This window comes from Agelaius phoeniceus, chromosome 3, assembly GCF_051311805.1.
Source record: "Agelaius phoeniceus isolate bAgePho1 chromosome 3, bAgePho1.hap1, whole genome shotgun sequence".
NCBI classification, from domain to species: domain Eukaryota; kingdom Metazoa; phylum Chordata; class Aves; order Passeriformes; family Icteridae; genus Agelaius; species Agelaius phoeniceus.
This window is the reverse complement of record NC_135267.1, coordinates 18,460,639-18,482,479: the sequence shown is the minus strand read 5'-3', so window position 1 is coordinate 18,482,479 and position 21,841 is coordinate 18,460,639. Positions and strand designations below refer to the sequence as shown.

At 35.1% G+C, this 21,841-nt stretch overlaps 1 protein-coding gene across 14 annotated transcripts in view; it reads right to left on the bottom strand.

Annotated features, from left to right (window-relative positions):
* Positions 1-21,841, bottom strand: part of ADGRB3 (adhesion G protein-coupled receptor B3) — a 448,324-nt gene that overhangs the window by 170,629 nt on the left and 255,854 nt on the right. For all 14 annotated transcript variants that reach the window (XR_013181240.1, XM_077174780.1, XM_077174786.1 and 11 more), the window contains 4 exons: positions 19,842-19,988; positions 19,043-19,118; positions 10,124-10,226; positions 4,134-4,177 (listed from right to left, as the gene is read on the bottom strand). Coding sequence is in view for 13 of the 14 variants with exons in the window: in XM_077174780.1 (XP_077030895.1) it covers positions 4,134-4,177; positions 10,124-10,226; positions 19,043-19,118; positions 19,842-19,988 (370 nt within the window). In the remaining variant the exon portion in view is untranslated. The remainder of the gene's footprint in view (positions 1-4,133; positions 4,178-10,123; positions 10,227-19,042; positions 19,119-19,841; positions 19,989-21,841) is intronic.

The window sequence follows — 21,841 nt, the reverse complement described above, 5'->3', positions numbered from 1 at the left end:
CTGACTCTGTCCTGTGGAGAGCACATGTGCCCACATTATGTCCAACACATTTCTGAAAGAACAAACATCAGCTGCACTATTTTGCTCCTCAGTTGGTGACTCTAGGAACTGCCATGTGAGATATCACTTCCACTCTGTGGCCCAACACATCTACCCCACCTTCCCTGCCCTCACTGCAGTGGTGTTAGCTGAGGGTTGCATGTGAGGGAGGTACTTCCCACATTCAGTACTGTGGCACCTTTCCAGCCTCCTACTGTGTTTTGAATTCTGCACCTGGTTCAAGATTCCAGGGGCTGGGTCCTCTAAGACAAATAACTGATTTTGTCAGGCCAAACTTTCATAGATGCTAGAGATCCATTGTGCTCCTTTTGACTGGGATAGAATTGATTGTCTTCACAGTGGCTACTATGGAGTTATGTTTTGGATTTGTGCTGAACAATGGGTTGATAATATAGAGATGTTTTTGTTACTGCTGAGCAGGGCTTACACAGAGCCAAGACGTTTTCTGCTTTTCATGCTGCCATGCTGGTGAAGAGGCTGGGAGTGTTTGGGAGGCTGGGAGGAGACACAGCCAGGACAGGTGACCCAACTGTAGGTTGAGACTGTTTTTGCTGTCTCCCTATCCTTTCTTGTTTTCCTCTCCAGAAAGCTAGGAAGGACAAAGAAAAGCTTTCAAGTTTTGTTTCAACTTAAAATCTTTAAAATCACTTCTGTCGTGCTCGTACCTGACCAACGCCTTTTCCTTCTCTTTGTGGACTGAGACTCTTGAACTAATGGATCACAAACAGTTCCTGACAGTGGGGATTGTTTGCTCATGCTACATAATGCAAACAGAAAAGACACAACTCTTCCTGATTTTTTTGACTGATTGGTTTAGGAAACTGAATTGTTTCTCCCTAGAATGTTAAGTAAAAATATTCCAAGAATTTTCCTATGAACTAGTTGGAGAGGCATTCAGGATCCTGAGATTTTACTGAAGGCAACATCTGAATACATTTTCTGAAATGAGTAGGTGAAGTTATCACTCATTTCTGAGGGGGAAAAATCACCACTTACATACAACTGGTGCTACCAGCTTTGTGTAGGGAAGCTGGAAGTATCAAAGGAAGCACCAGAAATCATAAAAAAGCCTGGTTTCAATCACCACAGAGAGATGTGCTCTGTATTTTGGGATAATATACTGAAATAAAATGTTGCATTATTGGATTGAGTTTAATACATGATATATTATTTTGTTCTTTAGTTCCACTGTCTGGATATTGCACACACATTTGACTAGATGCTTACAGAAGGGGCACAAGGCTGCCAGCTTGATAAATGGGAATTCTTATAAAACATAATCAGAGGGAAGAATCATCAAATCTCATTGAAAGAATAGATGAAAACTACTTTTACTGAAGTTAGGATGACAAAATTGTCACAGATACCAATGGCAGTAGAATAAGTTTGATGATCTGGTGTGATTAAACATCTCAGAGATCCAGAACTTTCTTCAAGGATGGAAGTTAGAGAACTAATCATTATTCAATCTCCTGAAATCATGTCCAAATCCAGGTAGATAAAGCCTTCCTTGCTGCTGGAGAAGTATTAAACTGACAAGATCAGTGGAAGGAGTATCATTTACCAAACGTGAATTTCCAATGCAGATAAAGGTGTGGGAGAAGTGGCTAAAAAGGTGGAAAAACCCATTAGAGGTTGCTGCTGGCTGGATACCAATGATAAAAGCAAACACAGTTTTCATCTGAAAACCACTTAATTTAAAACACCTGACTCATGACAGACTATTGATTAGTTAAGCACCCTCAGCTAAAGCCGACTACTTTTTGTTGGGTTTATTCCAAAACGCTTGCCAAGTCCTGGTTATGCAAAAATTATCCCGTTTGGAAGGACATGAGTACATCACAGCTCTCTAGGATTTGCAATGGGAATTAGGCTATTAATCCATCAAATCCAGTTGCCTGCTGGTGAAGATAACTAATTCCTGAGACTTAGAAAAAGTAGAAAAATAAAAGAAAACCAAGCCACCAAGAACCCAACATAATCATGAGCACCTAACTAATTGCATAGTCCTCTACATATTTATTTGTTTAGATTTATAAATGATAGGAATTGACTCAGCATTACAGAACTTTCATAATTTAAAAACTCACAGTGTCAAAGTTTAAATTATGAAATATTCCTAACCAAATACAAATACAAATAAAAATGGTCCAAATTAAAAAAGAAACAAAATAATAAAAACTACAGAAATATATTTTGAATAAGCTAAGAGAAGAGATATTCTCCGAAGGGGTGGATGAAAAAAGTATAAGTTTGCTCTTGCTCTTGCACCATCTGATAAGAGATAATGTCACATTCTCAAAAAATATCACACATACATTTTCAAAAGAAGTGACACTGGTGTACATGCAGACCTTGCTGCATCACATCTTATTGGGAATATTTCAGGGCTCATATCACTTTAAAAATGGACAAATCTCCAAGAACAACCCCAGTCTTCATATTTTCTAATATATTCAATATCTAATATTAAATAATATGCCTAGAAAAGATATCTTTCAGAATACAAAAGCACATGTTTCTCCCTCAAAACCTCAGACTATTTTATGTAAGCTTTATCTAAATTTTAGATGTTTCACAAATTTACCTTTCAATCTAGATTCCAAATCATATTGAAAGCAGTACATATATGTAGCACTGAACTTCTCCATAAAAAACACTAAGAAATGCCAAACAAGTGGCAAATACAAAATGCATTTGTTTGCAACTACTTCACACATTCCTCCCAAATACCTGAATAAAATATTTTAATCACATTGTTAAATATGCAGCATGGTGCTGGAGTTTTTTTTTAGCAGTCTAATTACACTCAACTGTGCCTTTGATATTCTGGACTGGAACAGTGAAATCAGAGCATGTGCTCTAAATACACAGTACTGAAAGTAACTCATACAAAAAATTATAAACAAAGCGCTGTATCACTCCTGTATAAGCAAAATACTGTGAAGAGAAAACAAAGAATGTGGTCCAAATCTTTTGCATTTTATGTGCTCCTAATAATGCATAATAGGAAGTATGTAGTTCATTCCACAGATGTAATGGAAATTGAATACTATGATGTTACTGGCAAATTATGATTCTTTGCAGAGGCACAGACCATGGTACAACTTGTATTTGGAAAGATTTCTAGTATCATGTCCAAAGTTTCTCATTTCTGTACTACAATGCTGTTTCTCAGCCATCAGTGTGCTGGTGTAAATCCAAGCTCAAGGATAAAAACACTCACAAAATCACAAAAATCATGCAATTCTAACACTGTAGATAAGTCTGCATTGTAAGACATATATAATATACCTGGATAATAAGTACAACATCACCTTTAAAAAACAATAACCTGGCAACCATATAGGGATCCTTCTTGAAGCCCTTAATCTGCATCGATGCAGAGGTCACCTTGACCTTAATGGGAAATTTACTGTGAAAGATTAATGCAGCAAATTACAACTGCAAAAACTTGGGATCAATTTTAAACCACAGCTGGATTTTACCAGTTTGCTTTCTTAGAGCAACATTTTATTTTTTGCTATAGAAGGGAAACAGATATTTATTTTTTGCTATAGAAGGGAAACAATTTTATCGACTAAAAATGCAGAAGACTAATAGTAAGATTTCACTGCTTAGTATACAGCCATTATTTTAATGAACTTAAATGAAAATTTGAGCCTACTAAAATGAAGATTGCTGTGGGGATCACACTTGAAAATTGTATTTCTCCCTGCAGTAACAGAAATGGCAGTCTTCCTTAGTTATTTGTCTCATCGTTTACCCACTTGCCTGTTGCTCAGCAACTACCATGAAGGAACTACAGTCCTTAGCCATTCTAATTTTAACTTTGAAAAAGCGAATTAAAATTACTATGTGAGTAGTCTCTTTCTGGTGAGATATTGCAGTATTTCAGTTTTTATATCTGCATAAAGGAAGCCAAGTGACTGGAGAATTCAGTACTTCCAGTCTGTCAAAGGTTCATTTTCTCTGTCCTTGTATCAACCCGTTTACTGACCAACTATTTAAATATTGTTAGGTACTTCATAATATTTGAGCTATAGCAATAGAAGCAAAAATCTGTCACTTACATTCTTGAATCATCCCACAGCACACAGTAGGGATTCAACGTGCCCTAAGAAGAAAACAAACAGACCTATTAGTTACCAATATGCAAAAATATTTGTCATGCTTGACCTAAAAATTTGTTTGGGTTTCCTCCTACAAGATGATCCTCATACTCTGATGAATTGATGCCACTAAAATGGCAAAAGCTTAATATCCTATAATTCTTATAGGATATTCTGAAGTCACTTGAACCTCAGAGCAGACAATATGTGCATTCTCTGCTTAGATAAGGAAAGCATAAAGTTGTCTATTTGGTATATCTTAGTGGAAGTAAAATATGAAATAATAGTTAACCTGTTAGGAGACTTGTCTGAATATTTCTGTTATTTTTAGAGGAAGAACTTTAGACCCCTTAGGAACTAGGATGTCAAAATCAGTAATGGATTTAAAAAGCTTAAGCATATATTGGGCAAAATGTCTTGAGGTTGGGATTTCAGATTTCCAGACCCCACATTCAGTTGTCAAAGGTTTTGTCAATTAGGTCCTCAATCAGCAGAGGTTTTCTCAAAATATAGGGGTTTTTTTGTTTGTGGTTGAGCTTTACAATACTGGCTCCCACCTCTTCAAAGTCTGTGGAAAATTTCTGATTTGATTTAGAACAGAATGGGAACCTAGTATTTTATTACAAATCACTGAACAATGGCGAACTTTTTGGGAAATTGAATAATCTGTAAAATTGTTCATGTTTATTTTGTTGCCTAGGAAATGTAGAGACAAAATAAAAATTCCCTCAGATTGACTTAGAAGTACTCAAAACGGCTGCACTGTATTCCTGTTCACCATAAGCATTAGATGTTCCCAGGAGTCAGAACTACATAAAAAATTATATAAAATTTGGAATAAAAATATATTTTTAGAAAATCATAAGTGATTTGAAGAAACAGGTGGAATTCACTATTTTTGGATGTCGATGCTAGTGGTGTGTGTAGATGCAGTAGATATAAAGGTACTTTCATATAAAAAAAGCTCACCTTAATATTTTATTCTCAAAAATTATTTATTTATAGAAAAACATAGCAACCTGTAAAGTAAGAATCTATTAAATATTTAAATTATTCCATCTACCTCTTTGTCAAAGACAAAAAGGTCCTTTTGGAGGTGCTCGTGAGAGCGGCATTTAGGGAATTTTTGAACCTCTACTTCAGTATTTTGCTGACCGCATTGAATTTTATGAGTAGAATATAAATATTTAAGACCAACATATACTTATGGCACTTTATATTTACATAGCACTGTACAAACATAAATAAAGGATGCTCCATCCCCTGAAGTATTTATAATATAAAGAAGAGGAAGGGGAAGAGGGCACAGGACAAAACAGTGGATAATAGGGCAATTGAGATTCAGAGACCAGGTCCTGCATCACTTGCCAGGAGGTTTCAGGTACATTGATGGACTAAGAGATAGAAGTGTAAGAATTAGGAACAAAAGAATATCAGAGCAGAATTAAATTTTCTTTAAAATGTAATTTTACAAAGATTATTAATTTGTATCATATGTCTAGGTGAAGAAGTTTTACTTAAAATCTGATACAGCTATATGCATATTAAAAACATACTTCTATAGCTGCATACTTCTATAGCTGCATCATAGTAAGGCTCTGCATCTCTCAGATCTAAGACTTGCTTTTCCCAGCAATGGACATAGTACAGTTCATGCTTGCTATTCCCACAATGCAAAAAGAAGAATACAAAAACATTTCAGCAAAAAATGTCCATTATAAAGTAATCTACAAAATAGAGGGGAATAAAAACCTTTGCAGAAAACTGAAACACGATAAAATTGCTGTCAGATCACACACTTTGCTCTCTTTGAAATGCGTTCAAATGAAAAGAAAGAGTTTGTTTGGCCATTGCAGTCACTAATGAGAGATTAGGCAGAAACATGGGAGGCAGGATAAATATTACTCCTGTTCCACAAGAAAGTCTTGTGGGAGGGTTTGTTCCACCAGAAGTGGCAGCTTGTAACAGCACAGCACCTTTCCAAACTTCTTCCTCTTTTGATACTTGATCAAATACCCTTCAAGCACTGCAGGGACTACAAAGAGTTTGTTTCTATATTTGCTTCTTTGCCTTTAATCTGTTGCTCCCTTTTCCACAGCCTTTCTGGGGTACCTCTTGGCAATGCTGCACTGCTGTTGTAGAGCTGCCCCCAACAGCCATGGCTGTCTGTGAGGGCAGTGCTCTTGCTAGCTAATTCCTCAGCTGCAGCTAAGGAAGCAGCTACTGTGTTCAGTAGTGTTTTCAACTGCTGTAGCACTGATTTATACACTACAGTACATTATTTGGATATCTCAAAAATGGGCATATGTCTGTGAGTGTGTAGGTGTATGTATCTCTGTCTGGCATATAAAACTGAACTTTTGAGATGTGATTGGCAGCTTTGACAGTGATCCAGCACCGTGCCAACTGTGTTTTGTAGCCAGGGTTTTCAGTCACATTGAAAGTTTCCTGTCCTATGCTACTGCTGGCCTGTTATTCCAGTGGCCCTGGAGTAAACTTCTGTGCTGTCAGAAGGTGAGAGTTCATATTCTCTCTAGAGCAAATAGGATTCTGTTTGAGTTATGCATTTTTGTAAAAGATTGCTTTGGTGTCCCTTTAATCAATCTAATAAATCTACTGGAAAAATGTGGCCACTATTCCTCTACATGTTCACAGTTTAAGACCAAATACCACATTCTCTAAATCACAGATCACAGAATATTCTGAATTGAAAGGGGTCCACAAGGGTTATCAAGCCCAACTCGTAAGTGAATGGCCATATGGGGATTGAACCCACAACCTTGGTGGTATTATTTCTTATTAGCACAATGCTCTGACCAACTGAGCAATGATGCATTGCAACCCACATTCCACTCTGGTCAGCTTTCTTTTATATTCGTATTTATTTACAAATCCAAATACCATGCAACATATTTCAAACAGCACATGCAATTGTGGTTTGCACTTCCTCTAAAAGATAATCCTCCAGTTTTTTTAATATACCAGATAAAAAAATTAAGACATTATTATAAATTTTGAATAAATTGGTATTTTAAGCCTGATTTTAATTGGCCATATTAACTCTTTAAATAATCCATTTGCCCATCTTTTTTCATAATATCTTATCTACTTAATTTAGGCAATAGATAAGGATGTGAAAGAGCAAATGTGTGGATATACTCCTATGTACTAGTAGGCATGCTCTACAAAATGTTTAAAAATATCATCATTAAATCAATTTGCAAACAAACTGTTCTGAATAAATGAACAGCATTTGTAAGAACAAAGGTTTGGAAAGAACAAATATAATACTGAGACATTAAAAAAAAAAATAGATGAAAGAGAACATATTTTCTCTTTAATAATTAATCTATTTAACTGACATAATGTTTAATCTGTGAGCCATTAATATATAATGTTCCAATATTAAAGATATTTTAACAATGGTTTTATCTTGCTGTATGTACATGAAGCACATTCTATGGAAATATATTATAATAGAATAAATCCTTACTTTCAGCTGAAAAAAATTGCAGCAAGTTGGATTCTAAAGGAACACTCAAATTTACAAATTATTATTTCTGTGCATCTACAGCCTTATTTCTTTAGTTCCATTTAAGGGAAAAAGTTTCTTAATGAAGTCTTGAACACAAGTGACAAAATGTTTAAAGATTTTAAAATTATATAACTGATTTTGTATTCACAGATTTTCTGAAGCAATATATTGTCATTGTATCTGCCAATCCAACTTGTATATTCAGATGGATTGAGATCCTACATAAATATAGCATGCATGAAAATTTGATCCAAGCACTTGATGCTTCTCTGGATTATAAGATGAAAACTGAACCAAAAAAGAGAAATTATCTGATATGTATTGGAAAGGTTATTATAATTTTGCTTTGTCAAGACACTAGTTCATACAATATTAATTAATATTCTGTTACTGAAAGATTGCCAAAGCAAAGTGACAATCAGTGTCTCTAATCTGATCTTTTGTAACAATGAAGTTTAATTTCCAAGTTTTTCAAACTTGGAAAAAACTTGCTCTGTAAATTAATCAAAGGGATTGATAAAAAAGAGTTGAAAAAGAAAGTGCTCTCCAAGAATTTTGTAGAATATCACCTTTTGGGGTGAGCAGTTCAAGCTTTTATTAGTCTATTCTTGCCTGTGTGGTGCTTTTTTTATTAGCTTGTGTTTGGTCTAAATATTTTCAATGCTTAGGAGTTTTATTTTTTTATTTATTTACATTGCTTACAAGTATTATTTTCTTATATAATTTTAAAACTTCTTTTCCTGCATGTGACCAATGTAATGAGAAGTGTTTTCTTACCTGTTACCCCACATGCCACCTTACCTGTTACTTTTGCAAGCAGTGATTTCAGCTTCAAAATATGTCATACTCTGAAATTTGTGTAATAGCCCCTCAAGCATTGTTAAAATAATTATTATAAAATCTAGCATTGAAAATTACCATAAATTCTTCTTAATAATGGTCTTAGTAAAATCAAAATAAGTAGTCTGTTTCAAAGGTGATTGATTTTTCCCCTGGTGTAAAGGATTAACTTGTGTTTACTTCAGCAAATATTTTGTAATATCTTTAGTAAAATATCGGAAAGAAAGCAAAAGTTATGTAAAAGTTATGTTTCTTCTAATATAGACAATGCAATTTAGGTTTGAAGGAAAATAAAACAAAACAGAAAATGATAACTACATGTCCTAAACCATCTTATAAATAAATTTAAACAGAGAACCATAAAATCCCAAATCGACACAATTCTTCATCAATACATTTTTAGTATTGTTGAAAGGTAATGAGTCAGATCAGCTTATGTTCTTCTGTTCCTTTTTCTTTGCCAAACTGTCATTAAGATGTTCTTTGCATTGGTATTTTTCTGGGAACTGAATGGCAGGTCATAATGACCATTGATGGTGAATAGTTTTTCTAACCTTGAGTAAAATGTTAATGAAAGATCTAGAGTTTAAAAAGTTTTCTTCATAATTTTGACCAGATTCACTACTTCAATTTTGCTACTGAATGAAATATTTGGAACTTCTCTAGGTGAATTGTACCTGCATGACCACTTGAGTAACCGGTTTTAACTTAAAAATAACAGCTTTAAAGATTTTTGCATACCAATACTATTTTCAAAAGCTTGAGTAATTGTCGCTTCTGACTCTTTATGACTTTATTCAAAGCAAATGTTAGCTATTAACAACATAAACAGAGAGAGTTTATATATTGTGCCTTCACACAAATAAGCCCCATGCCTGCTCTTTAACATTATTTTCCCAGTATTGTATATGACAAAAATTTTCCACAAAAGATGTATTTCATTCTCCCTGTGAGCACTGGGAGACTGCTAAAAACAGAAAGGAAAAAAATCTTTGTATCTTCATATATTTGGAAATAAAGTCCTTTTTTTCACATTTATAACCTTTTTAATATGAGGTTAAAGCCTAAAAAGTATAGAATTTAAATGATGAATTTAAATGAATTTTAAACAAAAAATCTCAGGCATTTATGAGGATTGTTAGCTAAATTGGAACCCAAGCATTTTTTCAGTATGCTACAATGGGTTAAGTAAAAACTGGCTTCTGTAAAATAATGAAAGAAAGGAAGAAAGAGCCTGAAGAACTATTACAGCTCTATGACCTGTGCAGGGAGCAAAAGGTTAAGTAGCCAGTACAATAATACATTTTCAATTGTAATCATGAATGCATTTAATGGAAACTAGAAATTGCTGTTTAACAAAAACCCTCAACATTCACAAAACAGCAATTAATTTTGTTTTGTTTATAAGGATGCATGAAAGAAGCACACATTCCTTTTGAAGATGGTTACACTGTTCCTGGGCTTAAATTTTAGAAGTTAAACTGCTTTTTATTACCTGATAATTAAAACATCACTTTTCTCTCATGTGATCTGGCAAATACTCTTGTAAAAGCATATCAACTATCCTTGTACTTACATTAGACAGGTGGGCCAGTTCTATCTCCAGGAAAGAATCTGTAGTTTTAGGCTCAGGTCGTATAGTAACAACAATGATTTTTGAATTAACAACTGTAAAATTCCTGTAAGAAAATGCAAAAATGGAAAATTTAAGTGTTCATAAGGTTAAATGAGACCTCTAATACTACATCTTAAGATTTCATCAGGTATTTTCTGTGACTTAATTGACAAATATTAAGGGAGAATATAATTTGTTGAAAATGGTGAAAACACTTATTTCCAACTGTACTCCACACGTTGAAGACTGAAAAGCACCAATGATGCAGAACTGCAATTCCTTAAATTACTATTTATCGATTAGAAGAATGCATTGGTAACACAAATATTCTGTGCATGTTTGAGTGTATCTCATCTATACTAGATATGTTTTATAAAAGACAGTCATTTTTCTTCCCAAGTGCTGTGCTGGGTTTTTTTCTGACCGTTAATGGTAGGATTGTGAAGATGGATGAGTGCAATGGGAGACTGTACAGTTCTGTTGATTCTGTGCTCATGGAAAAAACATACCTGTTTCCAATTCTAAAAAAATTGTATTTGGTATATGAGTGGGTAATTTCATCAGCTAAATACTGTTCAGAATTTAAACCACAATTGTGCCCTGACTGAAATCTTGCCAAAACAAATGAAATTTTTTCTCATATGTGAGATTAGATTTGGTCTTATGCTACCGTACCAGGTTATGCAGAATAATAGCTTTCTGTCAATTTTTCTAATGCATCATCAATTTATTTTTTCATGTAAAATGTGGAACACTATGTATCATAGCAACCTTTCAGGACAGACCTAGTAATGCCAAGGTTATGCTAATACAGCCATAAAGAAATGTTGACACGTTCATGTCTGAGATCCTTGCTTCTTATGACCCCATCAGGTCGAGAATGACCATCGGTTATCAGCCTGACTGTTTCTGGTGATCATTATGGTGTTTACTTTGTGTGTAAAGCAGCTTGCTGCACCTCACAGAAATGTCATCAAAGGATGTTATCCAAGGATGTTATCAAAGAAGAAACAAAACAGTTTAGATCTATTTATAATAGACAGTATAAATATTCGTGTGCTTCTGTTGTTGCTTAATTGCTTATTTTCTCTAGGGAGTTTGTATTTAGGAGAGAATTCCATTTTGCTGGATCATTGGAACAGGAATTGCCATGGCTACAGTAATAGAAACTTAGCTCAGCAGGCATTTCATTCAGCACAAGGAATGAAATTGTCCTTCTGGGGCAAGGTATGAGTTCTAGTCCAATTTTACTCAGCCAAATCACATAATGTAAATATAATGGAACGGACTTTCTATTTTACTTAACTCCTATTTCTTCACTTTGGTTAAACTTTAAATCTCACACACTATTGACAAAAACGTATCTATCAGGTTAAAATTTAAAGTTTAGCTAATTTTCAGAGCATTCTGTTGAGTTATAGTAGCTGAATATCTGTAATTATTGAAATAGAACCAACCTTCCCCAAAGTAAATAAAACTCTAAATAAATAAAATATTTGATTTCTCTAACACATCATGACAAGAGAAAATGGCACTTACTATTTATTCAGAGATTACATCAATTTTGGAAATTCATGGAAAGTGTTGTAAATACTGCTACTTCAATACTCTTTTACAGTCAGTCTTCGTCATTTAAAATGTTTTCCTTGGTCTATCATCTCCTTTTCTAACAGTTCTAACAGTTCTGGGGTGAGATCTGAAGGCACATCTAAGTACCTAGTTTGTAACTTCAGTATGTTCATTTTACCTCAGTCTCATTAAAACGCCACCAATCCCCTTACATTCTCAAGAGCCCCTAGCAAACTGTTTCACAAGAAAATAAATATAACTGCCTATATCACTGTGAAATGAAAACTGCATCCCTCATCGCTGTCCTGTCTGGGCTGAATGCCTACTTGCATATTTCATATTTAACTGCTTGGACAGTCCCTGGAAGAATACAATCTGTCAAGTACATTCTAAACTCACCTAGCTTATTAAGATGCCTCTAAATTAAAGCTCAAAGCTTTGTAGTAAAAAAAAATTTAAAAATTTGAAAAAAATCTCAAAACCACTGGTGCAGTGTTGCTGCTATCTCTGTTGAAGATATTTTTTGTAAAAAACAGCCTAGTTTTGAGAAAACTTATCCAGGAATTTAAGTAATCAGATTTTACAAAATTTCCTTGGACATTTTAGCTTCAGTCCCTCTAATGTTGCAAATGACATAGAATGGGGATGATCCATCTCACACTTGGGAAAGTGCATTGTATTACAGATTTTTTATAGTGGAGAGTGACTCCACCATTAAGCTTCTTCTCCTTCATCAAAAATAATCTAAAATTCAACTTAAATGAGAAATGAAGTTTTACAGGATGGTGCTCAGCTGACAGTCCAGAAAGATGCTCATCAGGGTTAAGTTTTGAAATAAATTATTCAAATACAATCTATTAAATTTCTTGGAAACTATGGCTGAATAAATCCTTGAAGATTCAAGATAGCAAAGTGATGGAGTAAAAGCTCAAGAAATGCTTTCAGAGCTGGTGTCCTAGAGGATTTTTCTGATGTGAGTTAATAATGATATTAATAAAAGAGTTGCTTGATTAAGCTGTTTTCCTATCAGGGTATATACAGTTTGAGCATATTCTTTTATATAAGAGAAATCATATTGATCCTATGTGGCATGAAATTCATGTCTTCTTCTCTTTTTAGAATGAATCTGTTACTTAAGAAAAATGAACTTATGAATAAGGCATGTTGTTATCCCAAGACAGCATGATCGAAGCTATAGATCAATGTGTAAAAGTTGAATGCATTACAGAAAAATTACGGATGCTAAATCTGTAATGTGATGCAATAAAAGCCTGTGTGAGGTACATCCTTAGTCTAACAAAGCTGACCTAAAGAAATTTAAGGGGCTTTTTTTGGTTGCACGGCCCCTGAAGTTCAGGGTTAGAAACAATGTTTCAAATGGGGGGAAATAACATTTCAGTGAAAAAAATTTTAGCAAGAAATTCATGGTGGCTATTTTAGTGATGAAAAAAACCTCTTGATACAGCAAAATCATTGATTCTTTATTTTTCTTATTTCTTACCGGAAAAGTTAAAAAACTATTTTATATTATGGCAACATGCAATGTATTCCTTCAGAGTGCTCAAGAGAGAAATTATAGATAATATCTTTTAGATGAGTATTGTACTGAGAATCAATTTTCTGTGAACTTAACAATAACATAAATGTGCTCAGGGGTGCAAGAGCTATGGAAATAATACTCAGTCTACAGTTCTGAAAATATTCGATATTTCAATATCTGCTATGAAAAAATCCACAAGACATTACAAGAACAGTGCAATGCAGGAAAATACATTAGGAAATGGAATCAGATGAAGTTTATTTACTTGTGCATGGAAAAAAACCCTATTCTTCCATTTTTATAAGGAAGAACCTTTTCTTTTTGTTTCCTAAACTCTCATTTAAATACTCATGGCAAAATTCTCTGAATGTACATGTACCCATAGGATTAAACACAAGTCCAAAAACTTCTATATTAATGCAGTAGCAAGTTCCTATCTCACACTATGTTTAGTAATTTCCAGTAGACTCTGTGCTAGTAAAACTCAGAAAAATCAACCACATATGGTAAAATGCAGCTAATTTTGGATTTGTGAAATATATTGTATAGGCTGCTCTAGATAATGAAATCCTCATTTTACTCACAGAACACCTGTGATGTAGCAGATTGCGATTCTGTGGTTATGTACTTTGGAAGACTTTCCCTAAAAATATACTGAGATTTTTAAAATTGTTTGTTTGTTTATTTTTAAAAAGCAGTTTCTTGTGATGATGCAGAAGTTTGCATAACTCTGAGTGATAAAATTAAGGAATGCATTGGAATGTATGTTGTCTTTATTCTGCTGGAAACTACAACCAAATATTTTCTTTATTCCCACCCTAACTCCTGTACAGCCAGGAACTGAAATCACATGGGAACTGGTAAAGCTTTCTAGATATCTAACTTCAGCTGGTAGAAATCACCTTTATTATTAGGTTATCAGGTGTAAATGATGTGGCCTTCAAACTCAATCATGAGATCATTTTACTTACTTTACCTTGGTTTAATATTTTTTCATCTTTATTTTCACCCTTGCTATATATTTAACTGTCATTTTACTTAGAAATTCATCACGTAAGATACTTATCCAGAATGTTTTTTTTTAATTCCAGTGTTGTGCACTTCAAGGCATCATGTAAAAAATAGATGATGTTACATTCCTGCACATCTTACAGTGTTTGCTCCATAGAGAACAATAATGCAGTGAACCATATCATTGTGTTCAACACTAATATGGTTATTACAATAATATTTATTACAGTTAAGCAAGATTAGTAGAAAGAGTAGCTAATATAAACCTGTGTAAGATATTTTTTCATTGCAAAATGCGAGCGAACTAGAATATACCTTTTCCAAATGCAGTGAGATATATAGAAACCTTCATTCATCTACCCAAACAAGTGTAAAATAATAAAAAACAGACCATAATAAACATCACTTTAAAACCTGCATGTCAGTTCAAATTTTCACGGAGTGTAAGAACTCAACAAATTCAGCACTAACCACAGCTGCAGCTTCTTTTCCAATTTCAAGTTACAGAATCACAGAGTCACCTAATCATCAGCATCATCTAATCACTTGGTTTGAAAAGACACCAGAGATCATCAAATCCAACCTTTAATTGGTCACCACCTTATCAACAAGACCATAGCACTAAGTGCCACATCCAGTCATTTCTTGAATACATCTGGGGCTAGGAACTCCAACACCCCCCTGGGAAGCCTATTCCAATGCTTAAGCATTCTTTCAGTGAAGAAATTCCTCCTGATGTCCAACCTGAACCTCCCACGGCAGAGTTTGAGGCCTTTTCCTCTTGTCCTGTTGCTAAATGCCTATGAAAAGAGCTGAACCCTCACCTGGCTACAAACTCCATTCAGGAAGTTGTAGAGAATGAAAAGAGAACCCCTGAGCCTCCTTTTCTCCAGGCTAAACAAACCCAGCTCCCTCAGCCTCTCTTCACAGGAATTGTGCTTCAAACCCTTCACCAGCTCAGTTGCCCTTCTCTGGACTCGCACCTCAGTGTCCTTCTCGTAGTGAGGGGCCCAGAACTGAACACAGGATTTGAGATGGGGCCTCATCAAGGAGCAAGTCAGAGTACAAGTAGACAATCCCTGCCCTGGTCCTGCTGCTCAGACTATTGCTGATATAGGCCAGGATGTCCCTGGACTTCTTGGCCATCTGGGCACACTGATGGCTCATGTTCAGCCTGCTATTGACCAACACTTCAAGGTCCTTTTCCACCAGGTAGGTTTCCAGCCACTCTGCCCCAGGCTGTAGTGCTGCATGGGGCTGTTCTGAACCAAGTGCAGGACCCAGCACTTGGCCTTGTTGAACCTCATACATTTTGCCTCAGCCCATTGATCCAGCCTGTCCAGATACCTCTGCAGAGCTTTCCTGTCCTCCAGTAGATCATGATTCAACTTAGTATCATCTGTGAACTTAATGAGGGTGCACTTGATCCCCTCATCCAGATCAATGAAGGCATTAAACAGGGATGACAATACTGAGCCTTGGGGAGCCCCACTAGAGACTGTTCATCAGCTTGAGGTAGTACCATTCCCCACCAGTCTGGGCCTGATCATCCAAGCTAGTTTATTACCTTGTGAAAAGAGTATCTGTCCAAGCCATGGGCTGCCAGCTTCTCCAGGAGAATGCCATGGGAGACAGTATCAAAGGATTTGCTGACATTCTATCTGAATGAACATTAAAATATCTGAATGTGTTAAAATGCATTCAAGAGTATTGAGTATCTTCATTGACAAAAGGATTGAGGGCACCTTCAGCAAGTTTTCAGATGACACCACAGTGTGGCTGACATCCACAGTGTGGACGGAAGTGATGCCACCAAGAGGGACCTCCACAGGCTTGAGAGCCAGGTTCATGCAAAACTAAGGAAGTTCAACAAAGCTGATGGAAAGGTCCTGTATCTGGGCTGAAGCAATCCCTGGTTGAATCAATACAGTCTAGAGGGTAGAGGGACTGAGAGCAGCCTGTCAAGACATACTGGAGGATATTGTAGATGAAATATTGAACATGAGCAGGCAATGTGGGCTGCATCAAAAGAAGCACGGCCAGGACGGTGAGGGACGCTACTGTATGCCTCTACTCTGCTCTTGTGAGACACCACTTAGAGTGCTTTGTCCATCTGTGAAATTCCCAGCACAAGAAAGGCGTGAAAGTGTTAGAGCAGGTCCAGGGGAGGGCCATGGAAATGATCACTGGGCTAGAATATCTCTCCTATGAGGAAAGGTTCAGAGGGCTGAGGTTTATCATCCTGGAGAAGCCTCCATTGAACACCTTATTGCCAGCTTTCAATTCTTAAAGGAGGCCTAAGATAAAGACCGAGAATTTTTACCAATATCTGTAGTGATAGGGGCAAGGCACAAAGGTTTTAAACTGAAATGGGATAGATGTAGATTACACATAATGAAGAATTTTTTTTTACAAGGGTGCTGAGACACTGGAATAGGTTGCTCAAAGAAGCTGCGGATGTCCTGTCATTACAAGTGTTCAGAGTCATGCTGGATGTGGCTGTGAGCAGCCTGGTCTAGTGGAAAGTGGCCCTGCCCAGGGCAGGAAGTTAGAATTAGAATGATCTTTGGAGGCCCCTTCCAACCCAAACCTTTCAATACTATAATTCTATGACAAAAGTTTGAAATTGTGACTTTTTTGAGGTACTATTTTAAGGCCATGAGATCATATTTTGAAAATGACTGCCATGGGCAAAGAAATCCAGCATGATACACTTCCTGATGAGGTAAGAGATATAAACTTAAAAGTTTCAGTATAGCTTCATTATAAGAAATATATTTCATTAAGGAAATGCCAAGTGCTATATTCCAAACAAAGAAGAGACAAGAGGTACCTGGGTATGTATTATATTTTTATATCACAGATTAATAATTACTTTGATTCCTCATTCACATACATAAAAGTAATAGTGCTAGTTTCCTTTCCACATCTGAGAATTAGATTCAAATAATACTGAACAAATTCAGAGGCAAAGTAGGATACCTTTGTTTTTAAATTTCTAAAGACTTCATTTATTAATAGATATCCACAGATTATTAGACCATTTTGGAAAAGTAAGTTACAAAACCTATCTGTGAACCAGATTGTACAGAGAAGTGGTTAAATTTGCAGTGTAAATAAGTAACCAGCTTAAAGCAGAACAGACAAAAGCAAAAAATTTGGAAACAAAAAAGCACCCATAATCCATAGTGTTTACATTGCTACACTTTATGTCCCTGTTCTGCCCTTGTTCCCACTAGTTGGTATGGTATTGTTTCTAGGAAAAATCCAGTAAGGCATATCAACTTCACCTTCATAATGGATGAAATAAGAGCCCTGAAAGACTTTTCATATAAGCAAATATTCAGAATTTAAAGTTTACACTTTTTTTTCCTGTAAATTAAAACTATTGACATGTGAAAGTTGAAAAGGCATGATCATAGACTGCAGTTTACAATGTAAAGATCTGAAAAGCACATGGCCGTATTGATGCTTTCCTAGGACTGGCAGATTTTTCCTAAGGTCTACCAAAAAGAACTAAATCCAATAAGTCAGTTGTCATGGTTCTTTGAGTATGGGGTAAAAAAAAATCTTTTACAAACATCTCTTCCTTCGTGGCTAATTTGAGAAACTGGTACAATAAATAGAAAGTGCTTAGTGACACTTCAGAAGTGGATGAGCTGTCATTTATACCTTGCCTTAAGCACAGATGGCCCTTGCCAGCACTTTCAGGCTTCAAGGTGTTCTGTCAGGACATCACTGTTCAAATTGTGGCTCTACCTCAGAGACATTTTTGTCCCTAAATTGCAGCTCCTCATTGCACAGCACACTGAAACTTTTCTAGGAAGTAGATTTTAATTTTCTTAGGAATTAGCCTTTTTTGTTTTCAGATAGATTGTGGCAAAAACCTCTTGCTTTTCCATTCTTTGTTTCAAATCCTGACGTTTGGGCTAAGCAGAGTAGGGAAAAGTTTTCTGGTGTCTTCCTTGTTACTATCTTTTCTTCTAATTATTGTGAATTCATTAGCACCTATTGGGACACAATCTGCATGTGCTTCTTGTACTGTAAAAGGGCATTAAAAGACCAGGATCACATAAAATAATATAGTATAAATGGACCACAAAATTATCATAACTGCTAATTAGAAAAGAGGAGGTGAAATATTTATTTCCAAATTGTCTTTTGCAAGCACAGAAAGGAAACAGTGAAACAAGATGCCTTCCTATATCTTTTTGCATGTATATGGCCCACAAAACTGATATACTCCAGCTGTTCAGCACATGCATGTCTTGTTTCGAGAACAGATCTTCTCTATAGCCCTGCTGTCGATTCTGAATACAATTTGCACTGAAAAAATATTTGGAAAACTACTGCTAGAGACTTCTGTAGAAGCAAAGCAGACAAGTTTAATATATCAAGTTCTAATGTCATTACAAGACCATTTGTACTAACTGGACAAACAGTAGACTGAAGCACAACTGGCCTGAGCATTAATGTACATCACTGCATATACTTCTGATCGAACATTTCTGTAATTAAGTTTAATATAGATTACATACAATAGAAATTAAGGCACTTTGATGAAAAGGCTACTTATATCATACAAGTAACTAAGCATGAACAAAAGATTAATACATGCATAAACATTATAAATATAATGAAAAAAATATCCAGCAATACTAATATGCAAATAGCCTTGACTGTCTGCTTTTATTCTTATCTATAGTATATTTATTATCCTGAAATAGTTCAATTCATATTGTATTTATGAAATTTCTTACCTCAAAGTGGGCAAAATGAGTTCTAAATTTTTGTATAGCACGGCTCCAAGTACAAATACAGTTGATTCATCTAGTTCTGAAAAGAGTAAGGAAAAACATTTTAATACTCTCCCAAGCTTTCATCAGCATGAAAACCTCTGAATAACATTTATCTTTGCAATAAAAGTTTTATTTTAAATAAACCATCATAATTTTGAATTATCTCCTAGAAGTCTGTCATAAAAATGTAGCACCATCAGGAGCATATCAAAAGATTTAAACTATCAAAAATCACATTTTCAAAAAATCCATCATTGTATGCTGACATCCATTCTAGTTCATTTACATTTATAATTAAGCATTCTCAAAGAATGTCTGTAAATTCTCTAATGTCAGAGATCTGCACTGCAATGATATTTATAAATTGTACCTGAATTTAGGCTAATTTGCCTGCTGAGCTTCCTTTGGTAAGAGTTATGTTGGAACGACTGTCTGCTGGAACACAGCAGCTTCAGGGGATTTAGCAGAGCTGCACTTCATCTCACCTCATATCAAACAGATTAAATCTTGTGAACAATACTAAGTAAAGCATTGTTTCTTTGGAGTAGAAAATAATGTCTAGGATTTATGCAGCACTTTTTGTTCAAGGTGCTGAAATTAAGCCCATTCATTTCTCTCTAGGATAAACTTATGAGTACTGTATTTCTTTGGAAGAGGAATAAAAGAACTATTCCCATATTATACAGCGATCCCATGAGACAGAGTCACAGTTGCCTTGCTAAAGCTAATAGAAAATTCACATGCTGATATGGTTTTTTACCTGTTGACATGGGAGTGAAGATATTTTTTGGAATGACAACCCTGTCTTCTGAGTTTCGTGCCCAATCAACCATTCCTTTTCTTCCTTTCATGGGGAAATTGATGTCAGTTAAAACAGATGCAGCAGGAAGCTTCTGAATGCTAGCCACTAGTAAGAGAAAGCATAAAATCATACAAATTTAAAATTTTGTTTCCTATGTTAAAGCATCATAGAGTGATAACAGTACAGCAATAACAAAACCTTTAATGACACATTTCAAGTAAAGCAGGAATTCATAGGACAATAACTGGCTCAGAAAGCATAATCTTCTGTTTATTATGCAGTTCTACTATGGATTAATTGTGTGGTATTGATTGTAGCATTTGTCAGTCAGATTCTGATTAAATTTCTTAACAGGGATCATTGAATGTACCAGCTTATACCCTGAAATTCACACATAAAGACATTGTTGTGTCCTCAGAGCAAATTCTAAAATGATCAAATGTGACAATAAAAGTAAGAGGATGCTTAAAATTGCTTTGGGAAACATAACTTCTAGATACAGGCTAATGAAGCAGTATAAGAACTTTTATCCTCTATACAGGCACAATTTCAAGATAGATACATTAAGAAGATTAACATATTAAAAGACCTTCTTGTTTTCATACAAAGTGAAGTAGAGCAGTCTAGCACCTATTTTTTTTTTTTCTTGAAAGAATAATCTCCATTCTGAACTCTTATTATATTTTTTCCACCTAAAAAACCCCAATACCCAAACAACATCGGTGTTATGTCTATAACAGATATATCAAGATAGAAGAAATAGGTGTCAAATCTAATAATACTCAGTTTGGAATTTGGTTTACTCATTCTGGTTTTTTCCCTGTTTTCTAACTCAACTATCTCCTGGAAATCAGTTTCAGCTTTGCTGTGAAATCTAAGTACAACTCCATGGCAACACAGTCAGTGTCTAGTAAGACTCAAACTACTTTAAAGGAATTGACAGGGCTGCAAGTGTTTACATACAGTCAGAGAGATGACAAACACCACATTTGGAGCCTAGCTCCATTCTCAATGTAAGCCACATTGATAGACATTTCCTGTGCAATGTCCTTCCTAATCAATTTATGGAGAGGCTGATGTAGGTGGAAGAGTTTGGATATCAGGACTATACTTTGATCTGCATAATGATTTCACAGCAAGGAATCTGCAAGGGGGTAAAACATAAATATAGTGGGGGACAGCTGTAAAAACAAGAAGAACAGCATAATTAAAGTAGAAAACCATGAGGTGTCTCATCAGAACTTTTTATTTGAAAGAAAACTGTAATTCAAATCCAAGAGAAGTGTAAAATTACAAAATTAACAATATTAACTCTACAAATATATTCCTTAATGACTGCCTCTTATTTTCAAATTAGACTGGTTATGTATACAGAATCACACTAATGAGGTGGTACTTCAGGTTGGTTCAAACTTTCCATTATAAAACTATCAGGGCTTTATAATGCTAGTTAAAATCCCCTCCAGGCTGCAATTGTCAAATCCATTCCCAGAACTAAGGGGATGCTTAGTCTTGTGAATTTTCAGGTGGTGTGTGGAGGGAATAGAGTTCAGGTGTTTCAGAATTACTGGGGCATAAAATGGATTGTGTGCTTTCACATGCAATCAGTGGTTATACAGAATATATTAACATTGTAAAAATGGATTTTTTCCAATAGCTCTTAAAATTTAAAAATAATTTTATTTTCCCCATAAATAAAATTAAACTAAGAGTTATTTAGTTTTCAAAAATTAAATACAGCCTGTATAAGACAATACTAGGCTGTTTTTTTATTTGTACAGTATTTATTGGTGCTTCTACCTATCTAGCTATCTATCTAATTAGATAGTAGAGCCTTAATATTTCATCCCCCTTTTGGATGACAGTTCCTTTTATTGAAATAGGAAATCAATGTTATTCAATGGAATTCACTCTGCAAAACAGAAAACCACTTTAGGACTGGATAAATGGTGAGGGTC